We start from the raw sequence: 27,508 nt of genomic DNA, 5'->3' as shown, positions 1-27,508 counted from the left end.
TCTCCTCCTCCTCGCACTTTTCTCGTCTCTTGTCCGTGCTTCCCGCTGCTCTGCTTCTTCTTTCCTTGCTCTTATCCGTCCCGGTCGTGCCCTGCCCCTGGCCATGCCAACGGCTGCAGCGGTGGCACCGCCCCGGACATTGGTGTACCCCTCGGAGCGGACCGTGGTGCTGCTGTCCTGCGGCCTGTCCTGCCTGGGCTCGGGCCTGCTGGTGGCCACCCACGCCCTGTGGCCCGAGCTGCGGAGCCGCGCCCGCCAGCTGCTGCTCTATCTGTCCCTGGCCGACCTCCTCTCGGCCGCCTCCTACTTCTACGGGGTGCTGCGGGACTTCGACCGCTCCTCCTGGGACTGCCGGCTGCAAGGAGCCCTCTCCACCTTCGCCAACACCAGCTCCTTCTTCTGGACCGTGGCCATCGCCTTTTATCTCTACGTGACCATCGTCCGCTCCGGCCTCGGCCCCGGCAGCTGGCTCCTCTTCTGCTTCCACATCGTAAGGTGGGTCGTCATCAATCGTATTTATTGAGCGCTTACCAGGTGCAGAGCACTGTACTGAGCGCTTGGGAAGTACAAATTGGCAACGTATACAGTCCCTACCCAACAGTGGGCGCACGGTCTAAAAGGGGGAGACAGAGAACAAAACCAAACGTACTAATAAAATAGAATAGATATGTACAAGTAAAATAAAGAAATAGAGTAATAAATATGTACAAACATATACAGGTGCTGTGGGGAAGGGAAGGAGGTAAGATGGGGGGATGAGGGGGAGAGGAAGGAAGGGGCTCAGTCTGGGAAGGCCTCCTGGAGGAGGTGAGCTCTCAGCAGGGCCTTGAAGGGAGGAAGAGAGCTCCCCGGCACGGTTCTGCCCAGCTTGCCCTCTGCACAACCCGACTTCTGGGGCCCAAGGATGATAATAATAACGATGGCATTTGTTAAGCGCTTACTATGTGCAAAGCACTGTTCTAAGCGCTGGGGAGGTTACAAGATCAGGTTGTCCCACGTGGGGCTCACAGTCTTAATCCCCATTAAGCAGCGTGGCTCCGTGGAAAGAGCCCGGGCTTTGGAGTCGGGGGTCATGTGTTCAAATGCTGGCTCTGCCAATTTTCCGCTGTGTGACTTTGGGCGAGTCACTTAACTTCTCTGGGCCTCAGTTACCTCATCTGTAAAATGGGGATGAAGACTGTGAGCCCCCCGTGGGACAACCTCATCACCTTGTAACCTCCCCAGCGCTTAGAACAGTGCTTTGCACATAGTAAGCGCTTAATAAATGCCATCATTATTATTATTTTACAGATGAGGTAACTGAGGCACAGAGAAGTGATGTGAAGTGACTTGCCCAAGTCACACAGCCGACAATTGGTGGAGCCAGGATTTGAACCCATGACCTATGACTCCAAAGCCCGTGCTCTTCCCACTGTGCCACGCTGCTTCTCAAGCAGCGTGGCCCAAGGATGACCCTTTAATAATGATATCCCGGCTCCACCAACTGTCAGCTGTGGGACTTTGGGCAAGTCACTTAACTTCTCTGTGCTTCAGTTACCTCATCTGTAAAATGGGGGATTGAAACTGTGAGCCCCCCCATGGGACAACCTGATCACCTTGTAACCTCCCCAGCGCTTAGAACAGTGCTTTGCACATGGTAAGCACTTAACAAGTACCATCATTATAATAATAATAATAATAAAAGCAGTGCGGCTCAGTGGAAAGAGCACGGGCTTTGGAGTCAGTGGTCATGGGTTTGAATCCCGGCTCCGCCACATAATAATAATAATAATGGCATTCATTAAGCGCTAACTATGTGCAAAGCGCTGTTCTAAGCGCTGGATGTCTGCTGTGTGACCTTGGGCAAGTCACTTCACTTCTCTGAGCCTTAGTTACCTCATCTGGAAAGTGGGGATTAAGACTGTGAGCCTCACGTGGGACAACTTGATCACCTTGTATTTCCCCCCCAGCACTTAGAACAGTGCTCTGCACATAGTAAGCACTTAACAAATGCCATCATTATTATTATTATTATTATTCTGAAGCGCTTAACTATGTGCCAGCCACCGTACTAAGCTCTGGCGTGGATACAAGCAGATTGAGTTGGACAAAGTCCGTGTCCCGCGTGGGGCTCATACTCTTAATCCCCATTTTACAGATGAGGGAACTGAGGCCCAGAGAAGTGTAGTGACTTGCCCAAGGTCATACAGTGGACAAGTGGCAGAGCTGGGATTCATTCATTCATTCAATCATATTTATTGAGTGCTTACTGTGTGCAGAGCACTGTACTAAGTGCTTGGGAAGTACAAGTCGGAAACATATAGAGACAGTCCCTACCCAACAACGGGCTCACAGTCTAGAAATTAGAACCCATGATCTCTGACTCCCAGGCCTGTACTCTTTCCACTACACCATGCTGCTCCTAAATAGGAGGACCCTGCCACCTGTCTGCTGTATGACCCTGAGCGAGTCACTTTGCTTCCCTGTGCCTCGGTTATCTCATCTGTAAAATGGGGATTGAGACTGTGAGCCCTGTGCGGGACAGGGACTCTGTCCAACGTGATTTATTTGTCTCCTCCCCTGCTCTCAGTACTGTGCCTGGCACAGAGTAAGTGCTTAACAAATACCATAATTATTATTAGTAATAGTAGTATTTGTTAAGTGATTACTGTGGGCCAAGCACCATAGTAAGCGCTGGGGTAGATACAGTAATTCCCATTTTCCAGATGAAGTAACTGAAGCAAAGAGAAGTGACTTGCCCAAGGTGAAACAGTGCATAAGTGGCTGAGCTGAGTTTAGAGCACTCTCACTCAGTCTGTGCTCTATCCACTAGACCTTGCTATCCCTTGGGTCAGGCCTGGTACTGGTCTGGAGAATTTACGAACCATCATCTCTCCATATGCAGGGGGCCTTCTCTAGGCTAAGCAAGTGTGGGCATTTGGCCTACCGTGTTCTGCACACAGTAAGCGCTCAAGAAATACGATTGAATAGTGCACTCTTATAGTAACTAATAATAATAGCGGTTTTCATCAAGTGCACACTATGGGCCGAGCACTGTACTAAGTGCTGGGGAAGATACAAAATCATCAGGTCCCACGTAAGGCTCAAACTCTGTTGGAGGGAGAACAGTTATTGAATCCCTGTTCTGCAGAAGCAACTGAGGCACAAAGAAGTTAAGTGACTTGCATGGTTCTGCCAATTGCTTGCTGAATGACTTTGGGAAAGTCACTTAACTTTTCTCAGCCAGTTTCCTCAACTGTAGAATGGAGATCCAATACCTGTTCTCCCTCCCACTTAAGACTGTGAGCCCCCTGTGGGACAGGGACTATGTCCAACCTAATTGACTTATGCCTATCCCAGCACTTAGAATAGTGTTTGACCCATAGTAAGCTTTTAACAAGTACCATGAAACAGTCACACAGCAGTGGTGGAACTGGGATTGGAACCTAGGTCCTTTAACTCCCAGGCCTTTGTTCTTTCCACTAGGCCCTGCAGCTACTTCTGCACAGTCTGGGGACTCTGCACTCCAGGACTGCATTAAGTAAGGGGTTGAAGCCCCTGGGCCCCAGCTGGAGAGGTGTGATGTGACTGAGTCCTGCCTTGTTGGGAAGGGAGACCCGCAAAGGGACTGGGGCAGGGAGAAAACTGTGGAACTGGGGACCTAGCCCAACCCTCACCCAGGTCATGTCCCACCCACCATTCTGCTACTGCAGTACAGCCGCCCTAACCTGGGAAGGGTCACTTGTTTCTTTGATCCTGATTTTAGATCCAGGCCACCTCCTTCCAGGGGGAGCTCAGAGCTCCTCCTGTCATCTTAATTCTGTTGTCATATTTATTGAACACTTACTGTGTGCGGAGTACTTAATGCTTGGGAGAGTAGAATAAACAGACACATTCCCTGCCCACGAAGAACTGATTTTTCACTCCGATGGGCTGAGGGGGGAAATCATGGGGCTTCCTCTGCCTTGGAGTTTGGAGTAGAAGATTGCTCCCCACAGGTCTAAGGACCACCAGCTGGGAGGTCAGAGGGCACCAAACCTCTTGACTCAGTGCTTTCACCTGAACTGAGTTCAGTCCTAATGATGAAGACTGGCTGCTGTATGATTTTTGTGACTTTCCTCTGCCTCCTTACTGAAGGTAAGGGCTCTGGTCAATTGCCTAGGTAGCACACTTTTTCAAAATGACATCCTTTGATGGGGGTGGTTTCCAGGATCTGAGGGGTCATGTAAACTGAAGTGTCCCTGCCCCTTACCTTTTGCTCTTTCAAGCATAAAGACACGAGGGGTTCTTGATCCTCAAATCAAAGGAAGAGGTTGGTCAGTATGATGCAAGGACAGTCTGTGTACTGAAAGTTTCAGCTGTTGAAAACGGGGGTTTTCCTAAGCGCTGGTTAGTTTGGCTCAAAATTTTTGCTGTGGCAAGAGTAGAGAATTATTCCCCTCCCCTTCCCCACTTCCCCAATTCAGTTGAGTTCAATTTCAAAAATTCTTCACATTAGCAAAGGCCTATATAGGTATGAGAAGTTTAATATGTGTTACAGTGAGATACGAGTGAGCTGGGTTCTCTAGTTCCTCCAACAGAACTAGTTTCTCTTCATCCTTTTCCTCACCTGCTCTTCCCACCTCCCATTCACCTCGACTCCAGAAGAGAAAAGTTGGAGAGAAACTTTGAATACTGTAGTGAAGAAAGACACCAACTCTCAGATCTTCCTCTGTTTTCTGTGGTATCCAGGGGGGTTTAGGAGAGCAGTAGGTAAAATATCTTGGACAAGCAGATAGCATCTGGAACAGGGGGTGACAGGTGAGGGTACATTTAAATGCTGGCCACCTTGCTCAACCCCTCCCCTCCCTTTCCCCCAAGATTGCAAGGTTCTGGAAGGCCGGGATCTTGTCTACGAACTCTATTGTTCCCTATCAGGCTTTGTACCATACTCTGCACACTGTAAGTAATCAATTCCATCAATTGGCTGCATTTGGTTACTTGGTGTCATCAAAAGCCTTGAACTATCCAGTGACACAAAGGGCAGATTAGATAATAAACTTGATCCTGGGGTTCTTTCATATTCATTCTGACCAAGAATTACCTTTTAGGAAAAACAGGCTGACTTTTTTGGGGGGGTTGGGGGTGGAGAATGGCACCTTCTCTTGGTGATCTTCAGCTGAATGTGATCAACCTATTTGCCGTTAAGAACATGGTGGTGGTGTGGAGCAGTTCAGTTTGGGGAGTTGATACGCTGAACTGCATCATGCCCCGACTCCATCTTCTGGTAAAGTGATTTGGTTCCAACCTGCCTAACTGGTTCCTCCGTTTATTGACCCAGTTCCCAACGTGTCTACTGGCTGTGAAAGAGCTTGTTAAGTCCTGCCCCAGTCATTTGCTAAAACGTGGTGTGGTGCCACAGAGGCCAGTTGTGTTGAGAGTCTTTTTTTTTCTAGAATTCTACGTCTGGAAGGGATTTTGAAGCATCATAAAGGCCATCTAGTCCTGCAGAAATAGTCTGCCTTAGTCAGCTCAGTAAGAGGAGAAGCTGCCCTAAATCTCCAAAGTAGGAGTGTTTACAGCCTCAAAAACATTGCACATCCATCACTCCCAGGAAGCCCTGTGCATCTTGCCTAAACGTTCCTTGTAGAGAGTGGCAACTTATTCATTTCACTGGAACTGGAGAATGTTGGACAGTAATGATAATGATGATTTTGGTTTGGTTAAGCAAATGTATCAATGTACTAATGTGTCATAGTACAATGTACTAGTGTCAATGTACTAAGTGCTGTGGAAGACACAAAATAATCAGGTAGGATGCAGTTCCTGTGCAACATGGAGCTAACAGTCTTAGTAGGGATCCTGCAAGGTTTGAAGAGCTTTGTGTCTAGCTTTTTTTTTTTTTTTTAGTGGACATGTTCCTAGTAGGAGATGAGTTGCTGATTAAACAAACATTTTTTTTAAGAACTTTTCTCAATGCCCCCTCCCTCCTACCAGTTTCTGTGAGAGCAGGACAACTCAAGGGTGTCTCATGATTGGCATGCCTGTGAGCAAGGGAGATTCCCAGAGCAGGTGGGTGCATCTTCACCTGAGAGGATGCACAGTGAACAGTTGCTGGGTGAAGGCTGTAGTTTTACTTTTGAAGATGCAGTTTTATTAAGCACTTATGTGCAAGTGCTGGGGTGGATGCAAGATAATCAGATTGGTCTCAGTCCTGTGGCATTTTAATGAGGAAGAAGTGTGGCCTGGTGGAAATAACTCCACTCTGGGAGTCAGAGGACCTGGGTTCTAATTCTTTCTGCTTTGTAACCTTGGGCAAGTCACTTAACTTCTCTGTGCCTGTTTCCTTACTGTAAAATGGTGATTCAAAACCTGTTCGCACAGAGACTCTGAGTTTCCATGTGGGACAGGGACTCTGTCCGATTTGATTATCTTGTATATAGGTCAGTGCACATAGTAAGCATTTAAAAAAAAGAATTTTTTAAAAAAGTATTTTATCCTTATTTTATAGATGAGAACACTGAGATCCAAAGAGGTAAAAATGACTTACTTGCCCAGGTCACACAGAAGGCCAGTGGCAAAACTGGAACTAGAACCCACATCTCTCCTGGCTTCCAGTTCTGTTCTCTTTCCACTAGGCTACACACCTTCTGTACATTACAACAATCTTTGAAAATAAAGGTGAACCAATATTTAGGTCAATATTCCTCCCTCATTATCCCCCACAAATTCAAACCCCAGGTCTTGTGTTCTGTACCCCCATATTAGGAGCAAGGTCAGAGTAACAGCAGAGAGATGGGAGAACAAGTGAGGGAGAGTTTTTTACATGTTTTGGCTGGTTTTGTTCTGACCTATCCCGGTGGTTCTCTAGCCTCATCACAGTAGCAGTGTGCCTAGTGGAGAGAGCATGTGCCTGGGAGTCAGGACCTGTGTTCTAATCTCACACCCACGTGTCAACTGTGTGACCTTGGGCAAATCACTTAACTTCTCTGTGCCTCAGTCACCTTATCTGTAAAAATGGGCATTAAGACTGTGAGCTCTATATGGAACATGGACTGTGTTCAGCGCTTAGAACAGTGCTCAGTGCTTAGAACAGTGCTTTGCACATAGTGCTTAATAAATGCCATTATTATTATTAGCTTACATCTACCTTAGCACTTAGTACAGTGCTTGGAACATAGTAAGTGAAAGCAAATACCATTTTTAAAAAAGTTCCGGCAGGCATTATTTCCTTGGGCTCCTTTTTTTTCCTGGGCTGGGCATCATCGTCTGTAGCTAGCACAGGTGCTGAGAAAGAGAAACACCTGCTTTCTTGTTTAAAGCCACTCTTTCTGTGATGGTGAGCTTAGTTTCCAGTGGAGGCAGCAAAGTGTGATTAACTCCATGGTCCAGTTAGCAGGGTACTGGCTTGGCTCTGAAATTGAGCTGGCAGTTGTTAGTTAGACCTGGCATCTTGGAATTGAGGGGGAAGGCTGAGGATGAGTGGTGGCCAGGGTCTGCCCTCTCGAGTGTCCAGGGATGTAATCCAAGTTACTCAAGCGCAGAAGGGGGATTGAGGGAGAGAGAAAAGGAACCCTGAACCTAGGCTCCTGGAAAAGTTGGGGTGAATTTTCCCAGGAGAATTCTAAGAATGGGGAGTAACCGATCCATCTCTGGGCTGAGTTGGGGCCTCAGGATGCTCCCTGAATAGCATAGTCAGTCTCCAGGAATGATGCATTGAACTCAATGTGTGTCAAAACCCCTACTATGGGGGCAGAGCTTAATGTGGATCCCCTCTCATGACACTAAAATACCCCTTTACCAGTGCCAGATCTCTGGAGGAGAGGGGTATGTGGTACAGTGTAGCATGGGCATTGGTGACTGGTGGCTGCTGGGACAAGCTACGGATGTGTCCCTATCATCTGGAAATGAGGCCTGATCCTCTTCTACCTTGTTGGATGCCTATTCATTCATTTGATCAGTCATATTTACTAAGCACTTACTGTGTGCACAGCACTGTACTAAGCACTTGGGAAAGAACAATACAATAATAAACAGTGACAATCCCTGCCCACTATGAGCTCACAGTCTAGAAGGGGGGAAACAGACATCAATACAAATAATTAAAATTACAGATATATGCATAAGTGCTGTGGGGCTGAAGGAGGGGAGAGCAAAGGGAGCAAGACAGGATGACACAGAAGGGAGTGAGAGATGAGGAAAACTGGGGCCTAGTCTGGGAAGCCCTTTTTGGAGATGTGCCTTCAATAAGGCTTAGAAGGCGGGGAGAGTAACTATCGAATTTGAGGAGGGAGGGTGTTCCAAGCCAGAGGCAGGAAGTGGAACGGGGGTCGGCGGCCAAACAGGCAAGATTGAGACACAGTAAGAAGGTTAGCACTAGAGGAGCAAAATGTATGGGCTGGGTTGTAGAAGGAGAGAAGCAAGGTGATGTAGGAGGGGACATGATGATGGAGTGCTTTAAAGCCAATGGTGAAGAGTGTTCATTTGATATGGAGGTGGATAGGCAAATACTGGAGGGGTTTTTTTTTTGTTTTTTTGGTGGCGGGGTGACTTGTCTTGAACGTATTTGTAGAAAGATGATCCAGGCATGGGATTGAAGTATGGAATGGAGTGGGGAGAGACAGGAGGTTGGGAGGTCAGCAAGTAGGCTGAAGCAGTAATCCAGGTGGGATACAATGAGTGATTGTATTAACATGGTAGCAGTTTGGATGGAAAGGAAAGAGTGGATTTGAGCGATGCTTATCTGGACCCAGGCCCCCCGCCCCGATCCTGAGGCTCAGCTTGGTTGGGCCAGAAATAATCCTCCTGGGTGGGGAATCACAGGGACAATAAGGGACGGAAGTAGAACCCTTGCCCTTTAAGGAGCTCCCAGTCTAATGGAATTGGGACAAACATATAAGCAGTATCTCAAGAGATGATATCCTGCCTCTTCTCAGTCTACCCCGTCCACGGGCACTTTCAACCCCATTCCCTCATGGCTTATTAAAACACTTGCCTTCTTCCATCCCTGACAACCATCTTTAGCTGTTCACATTCCAGTGTCTTCTCCTCCGCTGCTATAGCACATGCTCACATATCACGTATTCTTAAAAAAAAAAAAACCCTTCCTTAACCAATGGCTCCCTCAAGTTATCGCCTTGTTTCCCTCCTACCATTCCTCTCTATACTTGAGTGAGTTGGTCTACATTTGCTCCCTCCACATTTTCTCCTCCAATTAATGCCTTGACCCCCATCCAGTCTGGCTTTTGTCACCTTCTTGTCTTGTGCCGTTGTTGTTTCTGACCCATAGCGACTCCCTTGACATATCTCTCCCAGAACACTCCACGTCCATCTGCAATCGTTCTGGTAATGTAGCCATAGAGTTTTCTTGGTAAAAATATGGAAGTGGTTAACCATTGCCTTCTTCCATGCAGTAAACTTGAGTCTCCGCCCTCAACTCTCTCTTATGCCGCTGCTGCCCATCACAGGTGAATTTTGACTTGTAGCAGATTGCCTTCCACTCACTAGCCACTGCCCAAGCTAGGAATGGAATGGATAAAAGCCTCTGCTTGACTCTCCCTCCCATAGCTGAGACTGGTAAAATACTGGAAACTCTCCAGGAGCGATTCTGAGTGGGTTCTGCCACCTTCACTCCATAGAAATGGCCCTCTCTCAGGTAACCAATAACCTCGTACTTGGCAAATCCAGTGGCCTCACTCCTTCCTGTTTCTTCTTGACCTCCCACTTCTTTCAATACTGTGGACCACCCCCTTCTCCAGGAAACATCTAACCTTGGCTTTTTTTTTCATGGTATTTAAGCGCTTACTATGTTCTAGGGACTGTACTAAGCACTGGGGTAGTTACAAGCTAATCTGGTTAGACACTGTCCCTATATGGTTTACAGTCTTAATTCCTGTTTTACAGATGAAGAAATGGGGACAAGGAGAAGTGAAGTGACCTGCTCAAGGTCACACAGCAGAAAAGTGATGGTCAGGATTAGTGTTGAGATTAATGTTGGCTTCATCAACACTGTTCTCTAGTTTTCCTCCTAGCTCTTTCACCACACCTTCTCAGTCTCTTTTGCAGGCCCCTCTTTCTTCCACCCCCTAACAGTTATGGGCCCCTTCTGTTCTCCATCTACACCCATTCCCTTGGAGAGCTTATTTGCTCCCGTGGCTTCATATCTAGTCGATTCCCAAATCTACATATCCAGCCCTGACCTCTCTCCTCTGCAGTCTTGTATTTCCACCTGCCTTCAGGACAGCTCTACTTGGGATGACCTGCCAATACCGCAAACTGAACATGTACAAAACAGAGCTCATATCCCCACCCAAACCCTGTCCTACCCCTGACTTTCTCATCACTGTGGACTACACCACCATCCTGTCTGTTTCTCAAGCTTATAACCTTGGCATTATCCTTGACTCCTCTATTTCAATCCACATATTGCAATCTCACCAAATCCTGTAAGTTCAGTCTTCACAATACTAAAATCCTCCTTTTCCTCTCCATTCAAACTGCTAACATGTTACTCCAAGCATTCCTGCCCTGATTACATTAGCCTCCATGCTGACTTCCCTGCCTGTTGTATTTCTCCACTTCAGTCTATACTTCACTTTGCTGCCCAGATCATTTTTCTACAAAATTGTTCTGTCAGTGTTTCCCCACTCTTCAGGAACCTCCAGTGATTGCCCATCCATTCATTCATTCAATCATACTTATTGAGCGCTTACTGTGTGCAAAACACTGTACTAAGCGCTTGGGAAGTACAAGTAGGCAACATATAGAGATGGTCCCTACCCAACAACAGGCTCACAGTCTAGAAGGGGGAGACAGTCAACAAAACAAAACATGTAGACAGGTGTCAAAATCGTCAGAACAAATAGAATTATAGCTATATGCACATCATTAACAAAATAAATAGAATAGTAAATATGTACAAATAAAATAAATAGAGTAACAGATCTGTACAAATATATACAAGTGCTGTGGGGAGGGGAAGGAGGTAGGGTGGGGTCCACTACCACATCAAATAGAAATTCCTTACCATAGGCTTTAAAGCACTCAATCTCCTTGCCCCTGCCCCACCATATCTCCCTGATTTCCTCCTACAACCCTGCCTGCACACTTTGCTTCTCTAATGCCAATCTACTCACTGTACCTCAATCTCTGCCGTTTTGCAGCTGACTCCTTGCCCACATCCTGCTTCTGGTCTGGAATGCCCTACCTTTTCATATCTGACAGACATTCTCTCTCCCCACCTTGAAAGTCTTATTAAAAACACATCTCCCCCAAGAGGGCTTCCCCAGCTGAGCTGTCATTTCCTCTTTGCCCGTTCCCTTCTGTGTTGACCTTTGCACTTGGATTTGTACCCTTTATTCACCCCACCCTCATCCCCACACCACTTATGTACGTGTCCATAATTTATTTATATTGTGTGTCTCTCCCTCTAGACTGTAAGCTTGTTGTCAGCAGGGAGCATGTCTACCAACTCTGTTTATAGTGTTTTGGCCCACGCACTTAATATAGTGCTCTGTGCATAGTGCACACTCACTAAATGATTGATAAGTGTTTGGGTAGATCCAAGACAATCGGAATGGACACATGGAACTTGTAATCATTAGAGGAGGAACAGCAGCTATTTTATGTCTGAGAGATCAGGAAACTGAGTCCAGGTGGCTTAGTACAGTGCTTATCACACAGTAAGCACTCAATAAATAACCTTGATTGATTGAGTCTCCCATTTCAAGGAAACCCGAGGAGATTCCAAGCAGAGTAATAGTAAAGTATTTCTTGAGAGCCCAGTGGGTGCTGTGAACAATACTAAATGCGGGGGGAAGAGGCATGAGACATGTTCCCTGCCCATAAGGAGCTTACACTCTGATGGGCAGTCCACCTATGACACCACAGCCTGCCTGGTCTATCAGTCAATCAGTGGTATTTTTTGAGAGCTTGCTGAATGCAGATCACTGTACTGAGCACAGCCAATGCAGAACAGGTGTGAGCTCCTCCAGGGAAGGGATCGTGTCTGTTAATCATACCATGCTCTTTCAAGTGCATAGAATAGTGCTCTGCATGCAGTAAATGCTCAGTAAATAATACCGATTGATTGGAGACCCCTAGACTGGAAGCTCATTGTGTGGGCAGGCGATGTGCCTACCAACTCTGTTGTACTCTTTCCAAGCACTTGACTGCTTTGCATACAGTAAGCACTCAATAAATACAATGATTGAAGTTACTTACCCAAGAGCAGGACAGGGGCAGAGCTGAAACTAGACCCCAGGTCTCCGGACTCCTGATTCTATGTCCCTTCCACTAGACCTCGCTTCCTCCCTTAGAACTTCAGAGGTCCTCAAGAACCCACCCAGCAGATTTGTGGGGACCGTGCCAGCAGGGGACTATGATTTGACTTCGGGTGTCATGTTGGTGCTGGCTGAAGGGATCAGAAACAGGGTCATCTCTTCCATTCAGCTGACGGAGGTTGGAGTGCTGGCAGTCACACAGGGTGCAAGGTTTTCTTTTCCCAAAAAAGGCCCAAGCCAGGGTTTACTTTGGCAAACATGAAACTTTCCCTCATTATATGAAACAAATTTAACCCATTTAAGAGGAGATGGGGCAGGGGGAGCGTGTGCTTTGCAGGGATGCAGGAAGGACCAGGTTGTGTGATTAGGTGCTAAAAGAGGCTAATCTGCCTGGGGCTGTGACACTGTGTGGCCCCTGGCTAGTGAACTGGCGTCTCAGGCTTACTTAAGCCCAGTTTGGAGAGAAAGCCCAGTGGGCTGTTCACAGCCAGCACAAAAACGGGTCACCCGGCTGACGGTGGGGTCTTAGCCATCATCGGAGGACTGCGTCCGGGGTGGTGGTTTCCATGCTTTTTGGAAGGTGGTTATAGCAGCACCCTTTTCACCCTCAGGAGCCATTTTTCCCTTGTCAAGTGGCCCCAAAATGCAGGGCTTGCTTCCTGAAAATGTTCCAGACTCGGCTCTCCCTTACCATGTGCAGTCGTCTTCCAGTTGAGCTGTCCCAGTACTGTCTCAAAACCTCCCTGGAGAGTGTGGTAAATAACTTGAAAGGATGAAGAGATAAGACCTTCCCCGCTTTATCAATGGCATATTCTGAGCACCTATTGTGTGCCAAGCACTGTACTAAGCACGTGGAAAAGGATAACAGAGCAAAACACAAGGTCACTGTCTTCAGGTGCTCTAGTGTAATAGGGAAGACAGACCAGTTACCCTCAGAGTGGAAGCAGGAAGAACAGCGAGGGTAGAAAGAGCAAGAAGTAGTCCAAATGTCAGAATGAAATACCTGAAGACTGTATGGAAGTGCTGAGGCTGAGTCAGAACCAAATAACCAGATCAGGTGCTCCTTGTCCCACACAGGAATCACAGCCTAAGAAAGATGGAGAACAGATATCAACCCAGTTTTACAGATGAGGAAACTGAGGCCCAGAGAGGGTCAAATACCCAAGTTCACATGCAGGCTAGTGGTGGATCTGGGATTAGAACCTGGGTTTCCGGACTCCACTAGGCCAGAATGCTAAGATTGGCTGTGTGTGTGTTTGGGGAAGTGGAGTGTTTCCTATCCCCCCTTCCCCTAATTTCTCTCCTATGGGACACCAGAGGCAGCATCTGCTGAACTCACCTGACTGGGAGTTTAGACATGGGGAAAAGGGAGCAGAGGCAAGATCCAGGGGGTTACTCTTGATGGGTTCAAGTTGCCAATCAGACCTTTCTCCTCTCTTGGTAAATGGGGGGTGTCGTACCTGGGGGCTTTGTCTGATGGACTCCCCCTCTACCATTTCTGTGTGGCTGTTAGCCCTCCTTGTCAGTGAGTGCCACGCAAGTTCCCATTTTCTAGTTATTATTTTTAAAATTATAAAATAATTATTGATAAGAATAATTGTTGTATTTGTTAAGCACTTACTATGTGCCATGCACTGTATTAAGTGCTGGGGTAAATAATAATAGTAATGGCATTTATTAAGCTCTTACTATGTGCAAAGCACTGTTCTAAGCACTGGGGAGGTTACAAAATGATCAGGTTGTCCCATGGGGGGCTCACAGTCATAATCCCCATTTTACAGATGAGGGGACTGAGGCACAGTGAAGTTAAGTGACTTGCCCAAAGTCACACAGCTGACAATTGGCAGAGCCGGGATTTGAACCCATGACCTCTGACTCCAAAGCCCGTGCTCTTTTCACTGAGCCATGAGAAGATAATCAAGTTGAACACAGTTCCTCTTCCACATAGGACACTCGGTTTTAATCCCCATTTTATTGATGAGGTAACTGAGGCAGAGAGAAGTTCAGTGTCTGGCCCAAGGTAACACAGCAGACAAGTAACAGAGCTGGCAATAGAACCCAGGCCCTCTAACTCCCAAGCTCGTGATCTTTCCATTAGGCCATGCTGGTCCTCCCCCTGATCTCAGCCTTCTCACCTTTTGTGTCTCCTTGCTCTCCTTGATTCCACCCTCCCGCCCTTTTCCCAACTTGGCTGTGCAGCTGGGGAGTCCCGTTGGTGATCACGGTCGCTGCCGTCTCCCTCAAGAAGATTGGTTATGACGCGTCGGACGTCTCAGTGGGCTGGTGCTGGATCGACATAGAGGCCGAAGATCGGGTCCTGTGGATGCTCTTGACAGGGAAGCTGTGGGAGATCTTGGCCTACATCCTGCTACCCCTCCTCTATATCCTCATCAAGAAGCACATCCACGGAGCGGTAGGCCATCTGTTTCATTCAGTGGCTTTCCTTCCCCTGGGCCACCAAGGCTGGGCGCATGGCTGCCGAGTGGGCGATACAGGACTTGGCATCCAGCTTAGGGTTTGCTTCTCCTCCTGGCAGAGCTACTTTGAGGGGCATCTAGATGATGTCTGTTGTGGGGGAATGGGTGGATTTAAGCAGGGAACACTGAAGATGCAGCCAGAGGCAAATCTTGGGTTATTTCCTGCTCTCCTGCCCCAAGTCGAATGGGGCTGGCGTGCTTCTAATCAGTGGCATTTATTGAGAGCTTACTGTGTGCTGAGCACTGTACTACATGCTTGGAAGACAACAGTACAAGTCGGTAGGCACGATTCCTGCCCTTGAGGAACTCCTAGTCTAGTGGGATGTGGGATCTTGCTAACTCTTGGTCCCCAGTGAAATAACTCCACAGGACACACAGGACCTGCTTCCTGTGGCCACCTCAGGAAAGGCTGGAAATGGAAGCAAGTGAAGGCTGTTTTCCCCCAGTGCCTGGGTTGTTCCTTGAGCTTCACAGTTGCCCAGAAGCTAAAGGGTACTTTCTTGCCTGGTTGTCATCGTGACCATTAGGAAACCTCCCTGGCCCCTGTGAACTCTAAGTCCACTTCCTGTTCCATGGAGGTAACTGATTGTTCTTCCCCATGGAGTCTGAGCAAAACCAAAGCAGCTGCTAATAATAGTGACATTAATTGTGGTCTTCCTTAAGTACCTACTATGTGTTGGCTCAGATACAAGATAATCAGATTGGACACAGTCCTTGCCCAACATAGGATTCACAGTCTAAGAAGGAGGGATAACTTTTGAATTTTCATCTCACAAATGAAGAAACTGAGGGTTAAGTGAATTACCCAAGGTCACACCGCAAGCAGGGCTGGGATTGGAACCCAGGTCATTTGACTCCCAGGCTCTTTCCACTAGGCAACGCTGCTTCCTCTGCAAACTTGCTAGTAGACTGTGGGCAGGTCAAGGGGCCTTGGTAGGACAGACTGCCTGGGCAGCAAAGATGATTCTTTCCTCCTGATGGCTTTTTCTCTGGGTGGAAGATCCTTTCATCCCCTCACTTTCCCCAACTCTGGGCCTGACAGCTGTTTCCCTCCATGGCCATAAATAACTTCCCTTCTCCACTGCATACCCAGCCAGCACAGTGTCCATGCCCTGGAAACTCAGCCCGGCTTCAGGCTGTCTGGTGACTGGCTCTGCTCTGAGGGGACGGCTGAAACCTGGCCCCTTCCAGGCAGGAATGGGAACAAACACCCCTCCTCAGGGGACTGGCTGGGCTCCTGGGCATGCTGGTTGGTGGGATTGACTGTTCCACTTTGGGCTCGTGACCTTCTTGGCTCTCCCAGCCCTTGTGCCATAAGGCAGGAGGGAGAATGATCTCGGGCAGGAAACTGAGAAGGGAACGGGATTTCACATTCTGTTCTCTAGCCCTTTCTAGGGAAGAGCTTAAAATAAACATCATGGGTATTTTTTTCAGACTTCTCTCTGAGCTGGGTTGACCCTGATGAGGATGGGGCCTATCACCTCTTTATTTCTACTCTATTTCCCCAATGGGAGCCTGGGCCAGCGGGCAGGTCTTCCACAGCAGCATTCAGGGCAGATACCCTGTCGCTTCCACTCCCCGTCCCTGCCCCATCCACTTCTCCCCTCCCCCAGCCCAACAGAAAGTCGGAAGGAGCTCTGAGAACTGAGGGGCAGCAGCAGTCCAGGCAGTCAGTCAGTCATATCTATTGAGCGCTTACTGTGGGCAGAGCACTGTGCTAATTGTTGGGGAGAGTATAATACAATAATAAACAGACACATTCCCTGCCCACATCAAGCTTACAGTCTAAAGGAAGAGACAGACATTAATATAAATAAATTACAGATATGTCCATGAATGCAGTGGGATGGAAAGGGCGATGAATGAAAGGAACAAGTCAGGGTGACACAGAAGGGAGAGGAAGAAGAGGAAAGGAGGGTTTAGTCAGGAAAGGCCTCTTGGAGGAGTTGAGCTTTCAATAGGGCTTTGAAGGTGGGAGGAGTGTAATTGTCTGTCAAATATGAGGAGGGTGGACATTTTTTCCCTGTTCCCCCTCTTCTTCCTTCAGCTGTTTTAAGTTCTAGTGGAAAGAATCTGTTGGGCATGGGCCAGAGATGCTGGGAGGTGGGCTGGACCCCCCCCACTCCATCCCAAATTGTCCATTCACACTGAAGTGTCTCTTTGTGCTGCCATTCCCTTCCTCTCTCTCCACCAAGCACGCCACACTGTCTGAGTACCGGCCCATCCTGGCCGGGCCCCACCCTTTCCAGTCTCGGACATCAGTCGCAGATAAGAAGCTCATCCTCATCCCTGTCATCTTCATCTGCCTCCGCATCTGGAGCACGGTCCGATTCATCCTGACCCTCTGTGGCTCCCCTGCGGTGCAGACCCCTGTCCTGGTCGTCCTGCATGTGAGGTTTTTGGTTTTTTGTTTAATTTGTGGTATTTAAGTGCTAATGTGTGCCAGGCAGTGTACTAAGCAGTGGGGTAGATACAAGCAATTGGGTTGGATATAGTTCCTGTCCCACGTGGGGCTCACAATCTCAATCCCCATTTTACAGATGAAGTAACTGAGGCTCAGAGAAGTGAAATGACTTACCCAAGGCCACACAGCAGATAAGTGGCAGAGCCAGGATTAGAACCCATGACCTTCTGACTCTCAGGCCCATGCTGTATCCACTACACATCTGTGTCAGCTTGGCCTTGCGCCATCTCTGGTCCATTTTGATTGCTCCAGGAAGAGACCAGGGAAGAGGGCGAGGATCCTGGACCGAATGGAGTTTCTTGAATCTCCTAGTATTCGAGTGTCCTGGACATGGGGGAGCCCTAGAGCCAGATGTCACTCTGGACAGGAAATATGGGCAAAGAGATGTGGGCTGACAAGTCACAGGTATTGTGTCTACAAACTCTTCATGTGCTTAGGACAGTGCTCTGCACATAGTAAATGCCCAATAAGTGCCATTGATTGATTAACCCTTGGGGAATTTCTTTTTCTCTGGCCTGACAGGGAATCGGGAACACATTCCAGGGAGGCGCCAACTGCATCATGTTCGTCCTCTGTACCCGGGTGATCCGTGCGCGGCTCTTCTCTCTCTGCTGCTGCCGACTCCGCTCCTCCTCCTCTGACAGTCCGGATGGTCCTTCCCATGCACCTGTCCCTGCACGGGCAAGAGGGTCTCAGGAATCCTCACGGACTCCAGTTGAACTTCCAAGCACTTGAGCCTGGGACCATCCCCTCCCCCAGCTTCATACAGACTCAGACTTCCAGGGGAAAAATGAAATGTGAGTCCCTGTGCTTACCGGGCTGGGCCCAGTTCCTATTTGCTCCTGGTTGTGGAGGGACAAAGGTGGGGAGGGGGCTTGAAATGACTTGAGGCCTCTAGTTCCAAAGGTTCCTGGTTGTAACAAAATCAAAGGGGTTCTTAAGCTCCTGATTCGGTAGTCCTGTCCTAATCTGGGCAGATGGTCTTGAGAGAGGGCTTGTCACTGACTAAGTTGGCATTTAAGAACTTTTGCTGCAGGGAGAAAGTAAGGGAATTTCTTCCAGACCCCTCCACCAAACCCCCATCTTCCTTCCCAGACTGAGCCCCTTCCTTCCCCTCCCCCTCGTCCCCCTCTCCATCCCCCCCATCTTACCTCCTTCCCTTCCCCACAGCACCTGTATATATGTATATATGTTTGTACATATTTATTACTCTATTTATTTATTTATTTTACTTGTACATATCTATCCTATTTTATTTTGTTAGTATGTTTGTTTTGTTCTCTGTCTCCCCCTTTTAGACTGTGAGCCCACTGTTGGGTAGGGACTGTCTCTATATGTTGCCAATTTGTACTTCCCAAGCGCTTAGTACAGTGCTCTGCACATAGTAAGCGCTCAATAAATACGATTGGTGATGATGATGATAAGCATGTCCCTGGGGAGTGGATGGTTCCTTTGAAGTGTAGTGCAGCTGCTGCTGCCAGGGGCCCCACAGTCCAAAGCAAGACTGCCCTGTTCAGCACATGCCTGTGATTCAAGCAGCAAACACCTTTTGGTGAGTTCCCAGTTCCCCCTTGGGCATTAAATTGACTTTCTTAGGCATCAGCGGCAGTGCAGATTAATTTCCTCCTCCAGTGCAGAGTAATTTCTCAATGTCACAACTCTTGGCAAATTGTCTTAACATTTTCATCCTTTTGCTTTTCAGAGCTATTCCCATACAAATCCCCCTTGATGGTTTTGGTGTCACGTTGTTCAGATGTGAATTGGGGCCCCCGCACAAGTGCTGGGTTTGAGGGATGCTGAAACTCTGGGGCGGGTAGAGCCAGGGCCCGTAAGATGCCCATGACAGGGTTAGTCGCCCTTCCTCCTTGTCTCAGAGGGTTCCAGGGGTCAGGTTTCCCTAGCTTTCGGCCATAGATCTGTAGTACTCCCTTCGGCCCACCCCCAAACCCGATTCCAAAATGAGAGCATCTTTGTCTCCCAGGGGAGTGACTGATAAATTGTCCAAGCTCAGCCAACAAAAGATCAAGGGTGGGCACTGCCAATCACCATATGTCAAATCCTCCGAGTGCCCTGAGTTACCCTAGTCTTAATCCTGTTCTGACTGGGGTAAGAGATCTGCAAGTAGATTTGATTCACAACTGAACTTCAAGGTTTGGTGCAGAAAATTTCCTGAGCTTAGTTGTGCAACTGAGTCATTAGGCATTTGAATTTGAAAGGTTTGTCTTCAGGGCTATGCTCTGCTCCCTTTGGACCTTCTTCCTGCAGCCCTGTTGCTGGGAGTGGGGAGGGGTCTGCAGAGGGACTGATCCTGCAGCCGCTCTGGGTGGTTTAATTTTTGTTGACATGGACTAATGACTTTGGCTCTAACAAGCAGCCAGATAGAGGGAGAGGCCAGCCTTTGAACACCTCCCTCCCCATTTCTCTGCTCATTTAATGATATCAATGATTATCACATGCCTTCTAAGTGCAAATCATTGTACTAAGCACTTGGGTGAGGACATGAAGATACTCTCTTCTTTCCCCCAAAGAATGTACAGTTTAATAGGGGAGATAAACTATCATTTACAGGTAGTGAGAAACAGGTGGGAAGAAGGAAAAAACAGATGGTTAGGCAGTATTGTGGCCTAGTAGAAAGAGCATAGGTCTAGCAATCAGAGGCCCTGGGTTCTAACTGTGGCTCTGCCAGTTACCTGCTATATGACCTTGGGCAAGTCACTTAACTATTCATCATTATCATCATCAATCGTATTTATTGAGTGCTTACTATGTGCAGAGCACTGTATTAAGCGCTTGGGAAGTACAAGTTGACAACATATAGAGACAGTCCCTACCCAACAGTGGGCTCACAGTCTAAAAGGGGGAGACAGAGAACAAAACCAAACATACTAACAAAATAAAATAAATAGAATAGATATGTACAAATAAAATAAATAAATAAATGGAGTAATAAATATGTACAAACATATATACATATATACAGGTGCTGTGGGGAAGGGAAGGAGGTAAGATGGGGGGGATGGAGAGGGGGACGAGGGGGAGAGGAAGGAAGGGGCTCAGTCTGGGAAGGCCTCCTGGAGGAGGTGAGCTCTCAGCAGGGCCTTGAAGGGAGGAAGAGAGCTAGCTTGGCGGATGGGCAGAGGGAGGGCATTCCAGGCCCGGGGGATGACGTGGGCCGGGGGTCGATGGCGGGACAGGCGAGAGCGAGGTACGGTGAGGAGATCAGCGGTGGAGGAGCGGAGGGTGCGGGCTGGGCTGTAGAAGGAGAGAAGGGAGGTGAGATAGGAGGGGGCGAGGTGATGGAGAGCCTTGAAGCCCAGGGTGAGGAGTTTCTGCCTGATGCGCAGATTGATTGGTAGCCACTGGAGATTTTTGAGGAGGGGAGTGATATGCCCAGAGCATTTCTGGACAAAGATAATCCTGGCAGCAGCATGAAGTATGGATTGAAGTGGAGAGAGACACGAGAATGGGAGATCAGAGAGAAGGCTGATGCAGTAGTCCAGACGGGATAGGATGAGAGCTTGAATGAGCAGGGTAGCGGTATGGATGGAGAGGAAAGGGCGGATCTTGGCAATGTTGTGGAGCTGAGACTGGCAGGTTTTGGTGACGGCTTGGATGTGAGGGGTGAATGAGAGAGCAGAGTCGAGGATGACACCAAGGTTGCGGGCTTGTGAGACGGGAAGGATGGTAGTGCCGTCAACAGAGATGGGAAAGTCAGGGAGAGGGCAAGGTTTGGGAGGGAAGACAAGGAGTTCAGTCTTCGACGTGTTGAGCTTTAGGTGGCGGGCAGACATCCAAATGGAGATGTCCTGAAGGCAGGAGGAGATGCGAGCCTGGAGAGAGGGGGAGAGAGCAGGGGCAGAGATGTAGATCTGGGTGTCATCAGCGTAGAGATGATAGTTGAAGCCGTGGGAGCGAATGAGGTCACCAAGGGAGTGCGTGTAGATCGAGAACAGAAGGGGACCAAGCACTGAACCTTGGGGAACCCCCACAGTGAGAGAATGGGAGGGGGAGGAGGAGCCTGCAAAAGAGACTGAGAAAGAATGACCGGAGAGGTAAAAGGAGAACCAGGAGAGGACGGAGTCTGTGAAGCCAAGGTCAGACTCTTGACTACTCTGTGCATCAGTTCCTTCATCTGCAAAATGAGGATTCACTACCTGTTTTTCCTCCTACTTAAGACTATGGGCCCAATGCAGAACTTGATTATCTTATTTCTACCACAGTGCTTGGGAAACAGCACTCAACAAATACCATTATTATTATCATTATTGTTATTATTATTCATTCATTCAATCGTATTTATTGAGCACTTACTGGGTGCAGAGCACTGTACTAAGAGCTTGGGAAGTACAAGTCGGGAACATATAAAGAGGGTCCCTACCCAACAACGAGCTCATGGTCTAGAAGGGGGAGACAGACAACAAAACAAAGCATGTAGCAGGTGTCAAAATCGTCAGAACAAAGAGAATTATGGCTATATGCATATCATTAACAAAATAAATAGAATAGAATAATAAATCTTTACAAATATATACAAGTGCTGTGGGGAGGGGAAGGAGGTAGAGCCCCCTCCTTCTTCTCCCCCTCCTCCCCCTCTCCATCCCCCCGCCTTACCTCCTTTCCTTCCCCTCAGCACCTGTATATATGTATATATGCTTGTACGTATTTATTACTCTATTTATTTTACTTGTACATATCTATTTATTTTATTTTGTTAATATGTTTTATTTTGTTCTCTGTCTCCCCCTTCTAGACTGTGAGCCCACTGTTGGGTAGGGACCGTCTCTATATGTTGCCAACTTGTACTTCCCAAGCGCTTAGTACAGTGCTCTGCACACAATAAGTGCTCAATAAATATGATTGATTGGGATGGGGAGGAGGAGAGGAAAAAGGGGGCTCAGTCGGGGAAGGCTTCCTGGAGGAGTTGAGCTCTCAGTAGGGCTTTGAAGAGACGAAGAAAGCTAGCTTGGGGGATGTGTGGAGGGAGGGCATTCCAGGCCAGTGGAGTGAACTATGAACTGGAGAAGGGAGAGACAGGATGCAGGAAGGTCAGAGAGGAGGCTGATGTAGTAGTCAAGGTGGTAAATGAGTGTTTGGATCAACATGGTAGCAGTTCCGATGGAGAGGAAAGGGTGGGTTCTAGAGATGTTGTGAAGGTAGAACTGAAAGGATTTCATGAAGGATTGAGTGAGAGAGAGGAGTTGAAGGTAATACCATGGTTATGGACTTGTGAAATAGGGAGGATGGTGGTGCTGACTATAGTCTTAGTAAAGTCATGGGAAGGATAGGGTTTGAATGGGAAGAGGAGTTCTGTTTTGGACATGTTAAGTTTGAGGTGTCATTGTGACATCTAAGTAGAGTTATCCTGGAGGCAAGAGGAAATGTGAGGCTGAAGAGATGGTTAGAGGTCAAGGATGGAGAGGAAGAAATGAAATCAAGTCCATAGAAATGGGAGTTGATGCTGTAGAAGCAAATGAGTTCTCCAAGGGGATGAGTACAGATGGAGAATCAAAGGGGACCAGAACTGAGCCTTGAGGAACCCCCACAGAGGGTGGGGATGCAGAGGAGGAGCCTGTGAAGGACTGAGGAGGAGCAGTCAGAAGAATGAAAGGAGAATCAGGAGAAGACAAAGTCAGTGAAGCAAAGGTTACATTCATTCATTCAGTCTTATTTGAGTGCTTACAGTGTGCAGAGCACTGTACTAAGCGCCTGGAAAGTACAATTTGGCAACAGATAGCGACAGTCCCTACCCAAGAATGGGCTCACAGTCTAGAGGAGGGAGACAGACAACAAAACAAAACAAGTAGACAGGTGTCAATACTATCAAAATAGATAAATAGAATTATAGATATATACACATCATTAATAAAATAGAGTAATGAATATGTACAAATATACACATACTGTGGGGAGAGGAAGGGCAGAGGGAGGGAGTGGGGGTGGTGGGGAGGAGGAGTAGAGGAAAAACGGGGGCTAGGTCTGGGAAGGCCTCCTCTCAGTAGGGCTTTGAAGGGAGGAAGAGAGCTAGTTTGGTGGATGTGTGGAGGGAGGGCATTCCAGGCCAGAGGTAGGACGTGGGCAAGGGGTCGCTGGTGGGACAGGTGAGAACGAGGCACAGTAAGGAGGTTAGTTGCAGAGGAGCAGAGTGTGTGGGCTGGGCTGTAGAAGGAGAGAAGGGAGGTTAGATAATATATCTAGGAGGAAGGGGTCATCCACAATGTTGAAGGCAGAAGAAAGATCGAGAAGAATTATGATGGAGTAGTGACTCCTGGATTTGGCAAGAAGGTCATTGGTGACCTTAAAAAAGGCCATTTCCATGGACTGAAAGGGGTGGAAACCAGATTGAAGGGTGGTCAAGGAGAAGGTTGGAGGAAAGGAGTAGCCACCACCCAGGTGACCCTACAGATGCTCTTAGGTCCTGGGGTCGGACAGGGAACCGACTCCAGCTCCTTAATCACTTGGGGCTGGATCAAGAAGGTCCCCAGCTTCCATGCTGGCTTTTTGATGGGAGGAGGAAGTGTGGGCCCCCAGAATGGTTTATTTAAATGAAGAAGAGAATGTTAAGACATGATGCAGGTCGTCATTATCAATGGTGTTTATTGAGCGCTTGCTGAGTGCAGAGCAGTGTATTCATTCATTTAATAGTATTTATTGAGCACTTACTGTGTGCAGAGCACTGTACTAAGCACTTGAGAGAGTACAATATAACAATAAACAAACATATTCCATGCCCACAATGAGCTTACAGTCCAGAGGGGAGCACAGGCATTAATATAAATGAATAATTTTCTATTTATAATATATATAAATTGAACATTTGCAATTATATAATATATAATTCATAGAAGGAGGCAACGTGGCTGTGGGGCTGAAAGTGCAGTGAATGTCAAATCCTCAAAGGTGACAGATCCAAGTGGATGGATGATGCAGAAGGGAGAGGGAACTGGGGAAAATGGGGCTTAATCATATTTAAGCACTTACTGTATGCAGATCACTGTACTAAGTGCTAGTGAGAGCACAGTATAAAAGAGTTGGTAGACACATTCCCTGCCCACAAAAGCTTACAGTCTACTGGGGGAGACAGACATTAGTATAAATGAATTATGGAGATATACATAAGGGCTGTGGGGCTGAGGGAGGTGCGGGGAAAGGGAGCAAATCAAAGTGCAAGGGTGAACGGAAGGGAGTGGGAGAAGAGGAAATGAAGACTTAATCAAGGAAGCCCTCTTAGAGGAGATGTGCCTTCAATAAGGCTTTGAAGGTGGGGAGAATAATTGTCTGGTATGCTTAATCAGGGACCATCTCTCAGCCAACTGCCTCCTATTTGGAAGCAGGGTCCAGACCAGCTGGTGGGGTGGAATCGTCTCTTTTAGTCTATAATAATAGTACTTGTGGTATTTAAGTGCTCACTATGTATCAAGCACTGCACCAAATGCTGTGGTAGATAGAACACAATCAGATTGGCACAGTCCAAGTGGGAGGGAGAGTCCTCATTTTTACTGATGAGGAAACTGAGGCCCAGAGAAGTTGTGATTTCCCCATGGTCATATAGCAGGCAAATGTCAGAGCTGGGAGAAGCAATCTGGCCTAATGGATTAGGTCACGGTCCTGGGAGTCAGAAGGACCGAGTTCTAATCCTGACTCCATCACTTGTCTGCTGTGTGACCTTGGGCAAGTCATTTCACTTCTCTGGGCCTCAGTTCCCACATCTGTAAAATGGGGATTAAGACTGTGAGCCCCTTGTGGGGTATGGACTTTGTCCAACCTGATTAGCCTGAATCTACCCCAGCACTTAGTACAGTGCCTGGCTCAAAGCAAGCTCTTAACCAGTATTATTTTAAAACAAAAAACACACAAAAAAAAAACCCAGGTCCCCTGACTCCCCAGCCTGTGCTATTTCCACTAGGCCATGCTGCTTCTATCCCAGTGCTTGGCTGGGACCCCAAATTCTCACACTGACCAATATTTCCCCTCTGAGACAAGAGCCAATGGCCCAGCCCCTCCCCTCACCCCCTTTTTTTCCTAATGGTATTTAAGTGCTTACTATGTGTCAAGCACTGTTTGTTCATTAGGTGGGACACAGTCCCACAGGGAACTCAGTCAGGTAAGTGGGAGAACAGGCATTGAATCTTCATTTTACAGTTGAGGAAACTGAGGCACAGAGAAGATAAATGACTTGCCCAAGGTCACACAGCAGGCAAATGGCAGAGCCAGGATTAGAACTCAGGTCTTCTGGCTCCCAGGCCTGTGCTTTTATCCACTAGCGCACCCTGCTTCCCCCACCACTGATGCAGTTGTCAACCCATAGAGTTGGCGTGGGTCCCAGCTCAGGGTTTTGGTTCTTGGGGTCAGAGGTGGGCTAGAAAGAGGGTAAAAATGAAAGCAGTTTTGTGTCACTGCTATATCTTGAAATGAAGAGAAGAGGAAATGGGGTATGGGTCTGGCTCTCCCACCCTCAGCTGCTTCTCAAGTAAAGGGCAGCCAGCTTCTCTCTCAATTCCTGTTCCTTGTACCCAAGCCTGCACGGGGAGAGGATTGGGCCCTGACTTCACCTCTACAGGAGAACTATCGGTTCTTCCTCTGAAGGGGCCTGTGTGCAAGTGAGTTCTAGGCCTGTCAGCCTCGTGGGATGGAACTGACCTCTCCCCAGAAAAGGCATTTGGGTTAGGGGATGCCCCAGCAGGCCCTGAAGGCTGTCCGGTGAGTGACAGCCATGCCAGGGGTTGGAGATAGCTCAGTGCCCCCTCACGAGGGGATGGTCAATCAGACCACCGAGCTGCTGAAATGGAGAAGTTGCCTATATTCCTCTCCTTCTTGTAGGGAAGGACAGCAGAGGGTGGGCAGGGCATGGGGGAGGTGGAGCAGGTCCAGGCACGTTGCAGTGGGAGGTACCACTAGAACAAACTGTTCTTCTGCAGAGCCCAGGTGCTATGACTAAGTCTCCGGGGCCGAGGAGACTTTGAACCCATCTGGTTGCGGGGGTGGCTTCCGGCTCAGAAACTGGCCCAGAAAGCTGATGTGGTGCTGTGTCCTTTCCCCCTGCAGATGCTGCTGAAGCCCTAGGAAAGGCCCGCAGAGGGCTCTGGAGGCTTGTCCACTTGGCCAGCAAGAGCAGCCAACCGGAAGATCATCTTATCATCTTACTCTGAGGAGCTCTGATGCCAGCTTTCCTGAGGACTGGAACAGTACTGTTTGGCACACGCTCACCTACCTCCCTCTTCCTATCCTGACATATGGAGACGTGGGGAATTGGATCTGGGTTCTTTTGTGGCTTTGGGGTGCATTTCCACACCCGGAGCTGCTGTGGTGGGGGAGTGGGGTCAACCTGTTCCAGAAGGTGTACACCTGGTTTGGGGGTGAGGGGTAGTGGGACAGAATCCCCTCTCTAGCTGGGGCTAAGGCCGGTCTCCTCCCTGTTCCCCAGAGGTGATGAAAGCAGATCAACTCTCTCCTCTTTTCTATGCAATCCCTTGGTTTACTCTCTATGTAGCTTTTTGCTCTCTGGAGTGCTGGAGTATGCAGCTGACTCTACAAAGACTGTACTCCCAGTCAAGCAGAAGCCTGCCTGAGCCATCAAGACAAGAACTCCCTGGCAGGGTCACATGTTCAGCCAATCCCAGTGGAAGACTTTTCTCTCTGCCCTCCGTAGGCCTCTTGATCTTGGACGTGTGCTTCCCCCATGGCTCTGGATTTTGAAAGGGTTGTGGTTTTTTTAAAAGGGTGCTAATACCGTTTCAGTGTGTTTGGTTCAGAATTCCTCACCTTTCCCTCTTGATGCACTTTCTGAACCTTTGTCTTTTTAGTCAGTCAGCCCATTCCTGCCTGAGGCAAGAATTGATGTTTTGTATAGAAAAGTCATTATTTTTGGTTTTCAGCGAGCAGCAAGGGCACATAGGCAGGCCCTAGAGCTCAGGTCCACTACAGGGAGAAATGTTTTTACAAACCACCAGCCTTAACCCAATAAATGATTGCAAGGGAATGTGTGTGGCAGACTGTTGGGGAGGGCAGGTATCGGGTGTGTGGGAGAAGCTGCTGATGTAATTCTGTTGTTTTACCTCAGCCTTGTACTGGGAGCTCCATGCCCTAACCTTCCACTACGCCATTGGGTGCAGGGTCTCCATCCTGCAAGAGCTGGGGACAGGCTCCCACCAGTTTGCAGGGCAATGTAGGAGAGAGGTCAGAGGTCAACTAAGTCTGGCCTACAAGCACCCCTCTCATTCTTCCATTAGCTGAGGAGAGGATGGTGATTTCACAGCATACAAGGTAATCAGGTTGGACATAGGCCCTGTCCTACATGGGGCTCACAATCTTAATCCCCATTTTACAGATGC

General features: G+C 48.2%; 1 protein-coding gene and 1 non-coding gene across 3 annotated transcripts; one reads left to right on the top strand and one right to left on the bottom strand.

The window, feature by feature from the left end:
- Positions 1–27,502, top strand: GPR157 (G protein-coupled receptor 157). Of its 2 annotated transcripts, XM_038746619.1 has the most exons (5): positions 1–495; positions 14,439–14,652; positions 16,912–17,106; positions 17,703–17,977; positions 26,223–27,502. In XM_038746619.1, the coding sequence occupies exons 1-4, from the start codon at positions 104–106 to the stop codon at positions 17,913–17,915; spliced, it is 1,014 nt and encodes a 337-aa protein (XP_038602547.1). In that variant the 5' UTR covers positions 1–103; the 3' UTR covers positions 17,916–17,977; positions 26,223–27,502. The 2 variants fall into 2 exon arrangements, with proteins under 2 accessions (XP_038602547.1, XP_038602548.1); XM_038746620.1 differs by lacking the exon at positions 16,912–17,106.
- On the bottom strand, positions 9,436–9,575 carry LOC119929100. Its single transcript, XR_005451241.1, has one exon. It is a non-coding gene; the product is annotated as a small nucleolar RNA SNORA7 (small nucleolar RNA).
- Positions 27,503–27,508: the final 6 nt, after the last annotated feature.

Source organism: Tachyglossus aculeatus, chromosome 5, assembly GCF_015852505.1.
Source record: "Tachyglossus aculeatus isolate mTacAcu1 chromosome 5, mTacAcu1.pri, whole genome shotgun sequence".
Lineage (NCBI taxonomy): Eukaryota > Metazoa > Chordata > Mammalia > Monotremata > Tachyglossidae > Tachyglossus > Tachyglossus aculeatus.
This window is presented reverse-complemented; position numbering and strand designations above follow the sequence as displayed.